The sequence below is a fragment of the Triticum dicoccoides genome, chromosome 1A (genome assembly GCF_002162155.2).
Source record: "Triticum dicoccoides isolate Atlit2015 ecotype Zavitan chromosome 1A, WEW_v2.0, whole genome shotgun sequence".
Lineage (NCBI taxonomy): Eukaryota > Viridiplantae > Streptophyta > Magnoliopsida > Poales > Poaceae > Triticum > Triticum dicoccoides.
The window spans coordinates 561,999,800-562,008,811 of NC_041380.1; the positions used below are offsets into that span (position 1 = coordinate 561,999,800).

Consider the following 9,012-nt stretch of genomic DNA (forward strand, 5'->3'; position numbering starts at 1 on the left):
ATCTAAGAAGAGCATTTTGGAATAATGAATGAGATTTTAGGGTTTTTGCCCTTCTTTTATTTAGGGTTTTGAGGCTTCTGAATTCCTCAGTTCAAGTTTCAAAAATTTAAACATGATGCACAGATGGAAGCAAGCATAGGACAGGCCAGAACTAGGGATGTGACAGCTGCTCACGCCGCTCGCGTCGCCCAGACGGCGCCCGTCGACGGTCCCCCTCGTCATTCCCCGTCGCCTGCCGCCAATGCCGCCACCAGCCCGGCGGGGAACGAGCAGCAGGCCTCGTCCCAGCACCCCTCGGTGTGGCGAGATGGCCGCACCGCCACCACGTCGCTGACTCCAGCTGGCTCGTCGTCCCACGCCCGTCGCTCACCCTAGTGTTCGAACCTCAAGGGTCTGCCGGAACCTGAAACCCAACATTTGGCACGCCAGATAGGGGTGCGCCGGAATCTTCCTTCCGTTGTTCGTGTGTGATCTTTCGTCGTGTCCATGGCTGACGCTCGTCGGGCTCGCGCCGAGCGCCGGGCTTCTCAAGCCGCTCGCGTCGCCCAGACGGCGCCCATCGGTGGCCCCCCTCGTCGTTCCCCGTCGCCCGCCGCCAACGCCGCCACCGGCCCGGCGGGGAACGAGAAGCAGGCCTCGTCCCAGCACCCCTCGGTGCGGCGGGATGGCCGCACCGCCACCACGTCACTGACTCCAGTCGGCTCGTCGTCCCACGCCCATTGCGCACCCATGGATGCGCACGCCTCACTGCTCTTGGCGCGGGAGCTCCTGCACTATCGCCCCGTCGACGACCTCTACGAGGACTGGCTCGCCCGCATCACCGAGCTCGTCAGTGCCGTAGGGGGCTCCCCCTTGAGGTCCCTCTCGCTGCCTCGCCCTCTGTCCCGTGCAAGGGGCGAGGGTCAGGAGGCGCCTCCGCCGCGTCCTCCCCAAGAAGGTGCTTTGGCTCCAAGGCGCGCAACCCCAGGGCGAGACCCTCCACGTCCGGCGCCTGTGCAGCAAGAAGGGAGCTGCCAAGAGATCCCACGTCCCCGGGAAGGTGCTCACGCACTCCCAGCATCGGCGCGCCAAGATCGCGCCCCAGCGCCTCCACGACAAAACCCCACGCTGCTTCTAGTGGCGGCGTGTGGTGACCCGCAAGAACGAGTCCAGCACCAGCAAAGGGCGCCGGTGGCCATGGCGGGCTGCCTCGTCTTCACCCCCGAGATGCGTGGCGTCACATGGCCAGGCAAGTTCAAGCCCGACCTCCCTCCCCGCTACGATGGCACAGCGGACCCTACGGAGTTCCTGCAGCTCTATGAGCTGGGCATCGTAGCCGCCAACGGAGACGAGAAGGTCATGGCGAATTGGTTCCCCATGGCGCTCAAGGACGGCGCCCGCACCTGGCTCCTGAACCTGGCTCCGGCACAATCTCTTCCTGGAGCGAGATGCACGCCCGCTTCATCGCCAACTTCCAGGGCACTCGCGACCGGCCCCCGTCCGTGAGCGACCTGCGCCGCATCAAGCAACAGCCAGGAGAAATCCTGCAAAAGTACATCCAGCGCTTCAACTATGCTCGCCTCAAGATCCCCAAGGTGACTGAAGAAGCCATCATCTTAGCCTTCTCCGATGGCGTGCGCGACGTCAAGATGAAGGAAGAGCTAGCAATCCATGAAGACATGTGCACATCCCTGGAGCTGTTCAACTTGGCGACCAAGTGCGCCAGGGCTGAGGAAGGGCGTCTCTCCCTCCTCGAGCTCCCGACAGCCGACCCGGAAGAAAAGAAGCTCAAGGCCAAGGACGTGAAGCGTAAGGGGGCTGCCGTGCTAGCAGCGGAACCGGACACCAAGCAAGGCAGAGATCAGCCTGAGTCATCCAAGGGCGGACGGTACTACGTGTACCACGACCTCCACACCCACAACACCAACGAATGTCAAGAGCTCAGAGTCGTGCGAGATGGGCGAATCGGCCGACGCCCAGAGCGCAACGATAGGGGCTATGGCCGAGGAGGAGGAAGAGGCGGTGGACGATGGGAAGACCGTGGCCTTCGCCAGGGATGGCGTGACCGCCCTCGCGAGGACCACTGGTAGGACCAGCCTCGTGAGGACCGTCCCCACGGCAACGCAGGCCTCCCTCCTCTACCGCCTCCACCAAGGAGGAACGAAGACCAACACCAAGACGATGGGGCTGGGGCCTTCCAAGAGCCACGTGCAATTGCGTGCATCTTGGGCAGCGCCCAGGCCCCAGCCTCACAGCGCATCTTCAAGCAGTTTGCTCGCGAGGTGAATGCAGTCATTCCTAAGCTTGAGGCCATGCGCCCTCTCAGGTGGTCTTCGTGCGCGATCACATTCAGTTCCGCAGACCAGCTCAAGTGTGCGGCAACGGCAGGAGTCCTCCCGATACTTTGCTCCCCACTCATCAGCAACATGCAGTTCACTAGGACCCTCATCGATGGCGGGGCAGGACTCAACGTCCTGTCCGTCGAGACGTTCGACAATCTTCAAGTGTCATACGACCAGCTTCAGCCAACCAAGCCTTTCTCAGGAGTCACCGATGGTTCCACTGTTCCAATTGGGCAGGTTCGTCTTCCGGTCACCTTCGGGCAACGCAACAACTACCGCACCGAGCTCATCGACTTCGACGTCGCTCACATCCGCCTGCCGTACAACGCCATCCTTGGGTACCCAGCCCTAGCCAAGTTTATGGCAGTGACTCACCATGGTTACAATGTCCTCAAGATGCCAGGAAGCGGTGGAGTCATCACCGTACCCTGTGAAGAAAGGGATGCAGTGTGCTCGCTCGAGCGTGTGTTCCAAGCCGCAGCGATCGAAGACCCAGATCGCAGGAGCGGGGGGGCCTCCCGAGGCGACCCTCAAGAAGAAGAAGACCTCACCTGGCCAGAGCCACAAGGAAGCAGGCACCTCCGGAGGTACTGCATCAGGATTCGCGCCCGATCAGGGGGGCGCCCTCTCACGCATAGGAAGGCGCGCCCAGTGCCCTCCTCAGGCAGGGTTCGGGGGCTCTCTCTTGGAGAGCCACCGACCTTGCCAAGGTCGCGGGGGAGGCGCTCGGGCACCACTTGGAGGGGTGCTTTCAGGCACGCTTCCCTCAGAAAGGTACAAGTCAAAGGAGACAAAACCCTCAGGAGATCATCGCAAGGAATACCCGAGAGCTACAAGAGTCCAGAGTCATGCGCGGCAGCCGCCGCTTACCTGCCGTGGCCCCACATCCAGGCGAGAATGGAGGACTGCGCATCTGCGTCGATGTACCAGGGCTCAACCGAGCTGCGTCCCAGGAGCGCATATGGCCTTCGGCCGTAGGGCGCTGCGTGGGACCGCCCCAAAGCTACGTTCGCATGCCCTTCGGCCTGCTGAGCGCGGTCACCGCACATCAACGCCTGTTGAGGAGCATTCTGGAGGCTCAGGAGGTCAGGCATCGCATGGTCCTGGCGGAAGTGGCGATGATCCCCGAAGACCTGCACGTGCCACCGAAGCCTCCCGAGGCCCCTGGGCCTGGGGGCTTATGAAGGCTGATGTCTTCACCGCGCATCGCTCACTTCCTCAGCATCGCTTTGTCTTCAACAGCACCAGGTGACATCTTTCAGAGTTCTACTTTCAGCTAGGAGCGCCCACAGGGCTGCACCATTCCCAGGCCGCATGGGTCCGTCCCCGCGGCATATGTATCCATTTTGGTTATGCTCTTTACTTACCCTGTTGGGGGTGCCCCTCGGGCTGCATCATCCCCACGCCGCTCGGGCCCGACCCAGCGGCGGTTGCTTTTACCTGCGCTTGCTTGAAATTGGATTTCCTCCTATGTGCTTAACATACCTGACCTAATCACCTGCTCGATCGACGCCTATTTGAAGAGCCGCTCGCTCTGGCATGGCGCGTGCGCATGGGTCCGTCCCTGCAGCGTTGATAAACCTGAGTGGTCGAGCTCTGGCCGCGGCAGCCCCGCACGGCGCCACCTCACCAGGCCCTCAGTGCCCTGACCGCTTCCTTGGAGTGACCATAGGTTGGCCGGCAACCGTAACGACAGGCCTTGTTTCTCCTCATGATTGGTGTGCAGGACCTACTCCAGGAGCAACGTTGGGGGCATCGTGAGCTCTCTCTCCCTTTCTTCGGAACGGACCGCTTGCACGTTAAAAGGGGGGTACCTGAGCATCGCGACTCATGGGCTTCTACTGGCTCTCCAGCCCTCACCCCCTGGCCTTGACCCACGGCATCGCGACCTGCCATACCAGCGGCGGCTGAGCTCGCTCGAGGGCCGGGACCTGAGGACGTAGAATGTTAAGGAAAGTGCGGGAGAGTGGGAAGAAGCTCGTGAGGGCCTAATCCAGCAGTACCTCGACCATCGCCTCTTGGGCCAGGCGCCTCTCCGAGGAACTACGTCAGACACACAAGATAAGTCGCGTCGTCGCAAAACCTAGACCAACGCAGCGCTAAATCCCCGTCCAGTGCAACTCTGTCACGGCGACACTACCTTCCTTTCTCGCCCAGCAAGGATTGCTTGAGCGCTAAAGGGGACCTCCCGAGCATCGCGACTCGGGGGCTCTTACCGGACCTCGGGCCGCTCACCTCCTAGCCTTGACCACGGCATCGCAACCTGGCATACCAGCGACGGCTGAAGCTTGCCTAGGGACTGGGACCTGTCAGCGTAGAGCGCCAAGTCCTCGTGAGGATAGAAAGGGGGATCTTAGCCAGAATAGAACAGACACCTCACGCTAATTCATATTAAGGATATAGTGATTACAAAAGCACGGCAGACGCCTTACATACCCCCGCGGGGTGTTGCTTTAATTCCTTGCAGGGAACAAAAGGTGCTAACCCTAAGGAACGCTACTTGCTAGCACCTTCCCAGGCGACGCCATTATCAACAGTGGGCTGCCCAGTGCCGGCGCCAACCACATCCAGATCAGTGGCGTCGGCGGCCTGAGGCAGCTGCCTCACTCCGAGCGCGGCGCGAGCTCGGAGGCTCATAGCTGTCGTCGCTCGTCTCCGGGGTCGCGAGGAGTTCGGGGAGACGCTGAAGCCCGCAGTCCCTCTGTTGCTGCCTGAGGGGCTGCAGGACCAACGGGCGGGGCTGGTCCTCGCCAGTTCGTCACCACTGCCGCTTCCCTTGGGGCAGCATTCCAACCGGCGTCCTTCTGCATCAAAGACCTTGAAGAACATCAAGGAGGCCCCGTCGTATTCAAGATGGATCACCAAGGCGCCGTCCGCGCGACAGACCCGGGCAATCTCACCCCAGCCCCGGGTCATGAAGACCTTGCTCGGAGCGACGACCGCGACCTCCGCTCCGGTTGCAGGGGTGCCACAGTCGGCGTGCTGCAGCCAGAGCTCCAGGGCCCGCTCGTCGGCATCTCGAAGGCGAAGGAGGGAGGAAGGCGGATCCACGAAGTTGGAGGCATGGCGGCGTTAAGCACAAGCTCGCGAGAGGAGCGCTCCGCGTGGACTCCAGGGGGGACGACGCGCACCACTGTGACTCGCCGGCGACGGCGGCGACGCTGTCGGTGTTGCTCGGCGCCCTCCCCCTGGGGCCTACGACGCGGGCGTGCAAGGGCAGCGGAAACCCAGGCGCTCGTACCACGGCCTCGACACCACCTGCCAGGCGCCTTCGTCCCGGTGACAAAGGATTGGCCGCTTCTTCGGCGGGAGGGGGTCAGGACCCTCTCTAGGGGCCTTTCCCTTCTCCTCAGCTGAAAACCGGTGGATCGGTGCCATTGGCACAAGAGGAAGCAAGGATGAGGAAGAAGAAGAGGAGGAGTGATGGAAAGGAGTGAACCGGCGAAGCTCACGCAGCCCCGTACTTATAGCCGGGGAAGGCCAACCGCCGGGCATCATGACCTCAGGTAATCGTGACCCATATCTTTGCATGCAGGGACTTGTCAAGTCGTGCAGTTGCCGAGGCATCGTGGGGAAGCGCAGTCGCCCACGTCCAATCAACCGCCACGCGGCACCCAAGGCCGCAGGCTGTTAGGGCCCGCGGCGCTTCGCGCTTGACCCTTCGCTTCTCTGCTAAGCCAAGCCTGGGTGCGCCTTGGCCCGGGGGCTACTGTCGGCGTTCTGAGAACGGGGGTCCTCAGACTTGCCTGCCTGCGGCGTGGCTCAAGCGGGGGCCCAGCGCGGCCCATCTTCATCAGCTCAAGCTCAAGACCCTCGTGAGGGGCCAAGCCTCGCGGGGCGGACGACAAGAAGCTTCCTCAGAGGCCGCCTCATCAGGCAGGCTCGCGAGGAGGCGAAGAAATCAATGCAAGGGTACCTCGCAAGGAATCCGTGACGCAAGCCATGACGATCGAGATCAGGCGGGCGCCAGGCGGGCGCCGGCCTGCGCAGTGTCCTTGTTTCCCCTTTGGTGCAAAGGGGGCAAGCACAGGCCAAGGCATCAGGCAAAGGTTACCATTCCGGTGCAATGAGACCAAGACCAGCCGGACGGCAGGACGGAGGTCACCGTGGAGCCCAAGACGGCGTCATCGCCAGTGCTTTTGGCAGTCGAAGACCATCTTTGGTCAGGATAACTTGTACTAGATGTTCCCCTTCGAAATGGCCAATTGTTGGCGCCCTTCCCGCTCAATTATTCGGGGAGAGGCCCAGGGCCTCTATAAATAGAGCTAGCCACCACAGAGTAGAGACATCTGGAAAAACCTCGAGACATCGAGAAGGGACGACACGGGCACGACGGCTGGAAATCTGGTAGAACCATAGCAGAGAGAGAGAGGCGACTGAACTCACCCTAGCAGTTCATCGCACCAGCTCAAGAACACCTCTCGCGAGGTTGTTCTTCCCTTGTACTGTCCATCATCAGCCCCAGAGGCAATCCACCACACCACACACTGGAGTAGGGTATTACACCACAACGGTGGCCCGAACCAGTATAAACATCGTGTCCCTTGTATTGTTCATCATTTTTCATTTTAGTTCGCACGAGAGGATCAGACATAGATCGGTAGAGGAGAGATCTCCGCGCGCACCCCAATGTTCGAAACTCAAGGGTCTGCCGAAAACCGAAACCCGACATTATTGACTAAATTCAATGAGGCATACTGTACTAAGATTCAATAGAGTAAGAGAAATTACGACTGTACTAAATTTCAAAGAGGCACACTCAATCAGTATTTCTTTTCTATAGTTTTAGGTACCAGGATCAAAAGTAAAAACCGAGATGTAAAAAAAGGACTAAAATTGAACAAGCTGCAAAGAGGGACGACCTTTCTTCTTCTTCTCCCCCAAATGCCTCACGATCTTCTCCCCCAAATGCCTCACGGTCTCTCGCCTCTCCAGTCTCCACGAGTGGGAGTCCACCGCCCTCTTCCTCCAATGGCGATGAGCTGCTCAGCGTTTAACTAGCATCTTCTCAGAGAGCATCGTAGCGCACGCGATTGAGAGTGCCAACGCCAACGCCGTCCGGATCGATGAGTTGCGGCCGCGGTAGCGCGGCGGCGGGGGACGGGGGGCGGGCCGAGTGGCAGCGCATCTACGACTGGGTCGAGGCGCTCGCCGCCAGCCGCGCGCGGCTGGAGGCGCGCAACAGGACCCAGCACGAGTTCTGGGGCGCCCGCGACAAGATCAACCAGTCCCGACTCCACCAGGTCTGATTCATCAGACCGCTCCTGTCCTCTTACGCTTAGGGTTTTCTCCTGCGCCTGATTGACGGCTTGTGTTCTCATCCCGGAAGGCGGAGCTGAGCAGAAGCAGGTGGGAGGCGGCCTGCAGGGAGCTGCTCCCTTCCGATGATCCCAAGCTCGCCGGTCAGGAAACATTGTGCCCCTCTTTCGTTCCTGTCCGTGGACAGATATTTCGGCCTAAATTTAGCGGAACTACAGTATTTGTGTTGATTTATAAGAGCTTCCATGCTGTGCCTGCTAAATGTCAGTTTTGTTGGTCATTATGGACAAGAGACTGTTAAGATTAAATGTGCCATTTTATATCTTTGGGGTGACGATAACCTGCAGAAGAAGGCACGTAATGTTGCTACTGATGTCATTCTTGCTGCCTTCTCTGTCCAATGCAGAACTGCTTCAGAGTGATTTGGAGGATTCAAGATCTTGTGAAGCTCTTTTGGACACTGAAAACTCAGAGCTGCTGGTACTTAATTATCCCAAAAGCATTCGGTCCAGCTTGTGAATGTCACTATTTTTCTTAATCATTGTTTTGTGTCCTTGCTTTTCCTTTTTTTGTAATGTTTAGGTACAGCTGAAGGAAGATGGAACTTGTGTAGAGCTTAATGAAAACACTGCAGATCATGAGCACTCTTCTGGAGATTTAATATCAGAGCTAAGAAAGTTAAAGCGAACCTATGAGACCATATGCTGGAACAAGGATAAGGAAGCCACTGAAGCAGTGCAAAAGCTTCAACAGAAGATAGAGGAGCTGCAAGTGGCAGCCTGTAAGAAGGATGATGAGATTGGAATATTGCAAGCAGAAGCTTCTGCTTGTATAAATAAGTTAATGCTTCTAAAGGGTAAACTAGATGAAATGCGATCTTTGGATAAGGACATTGACATCCAAAAGCTCAAAGTTGGGCAACATGAGACTCTTGAAAGCAAGTTTGCCTCCTTGCCAAATGTAAGCATTTCCTTTTGAAGTATATGGCCGGCTCATACTAGACCGTGTTTTCTTTCTGCAGTATTTGTTTAGTGACCTGCCTTACCATACACAATCAGTAGAGAATGTTGACCAGGTTGATATTTTTGGTTATTACATCGGTAAACAATTTTCCAGTAATATATTTTCTAGAACCGAGTTGATCTAGAGTTTCATGAGAATATACTACTACTGAAGCTAGCACCCCAAAATCTTCATGGGCCTGTTTAACACTTAACATTGCCCCATACTTGTTTCCGGCCAGTGAGTTATCTAATTTACAGATTGTAGACACTTTGCTGGCCAAAGATTAATTTAAGGGATGGTATTCTAAATCATGATACGCCTGTTGGTCTCAGTCTCTAGTAGAGTCCACCTTGTGTATAGTAAGTGATCTTGGATTTATTTGTTAGGTAGCCATTTTAGTTTTTGAATTCACAAACCGTGGATTAAT

The 9,012-nt window shown here is 57.8% G+C and overlaps 1 protein-coding gene across 2 annotated transcripts in view; it reads left to right on the top strand.

Annotated features, from left to right (window-relative positions):
• The first annotated feature begins 7,219 nt into the window (after window positions 1–7,219).
• The window catches only part of LOC119290321, a 4,677-nt gene continuing 2,884 nt past the window's right edge, over window positions 7,220–9,012 (top strand). For both annotated transcript variants that reach the window (XM_037569208.1, XM_037569209.1), the window contains exons 1-4: window positions 7,220–7,564; window positions 7,651–7,723; window positions 7,987–8,060; window positions 8,163–8,540. In XM_037569208.1, coding sequence (XP_037425105.1) covers window positions 7,388–7,564; window positions 7,651–7,723; window positions 7,987–8,060; window positions 8,163–8,540 — 702 coding nt within the window. In that variant the 5' untranslated portion in view covers window positions 7,220–7,387. The remainder of the gene's footprint in view (window positions 7,565–7,650; window positions 7,724–7,986; window positions 8,061–8,162; window positions 8,541–9,012) is intronic.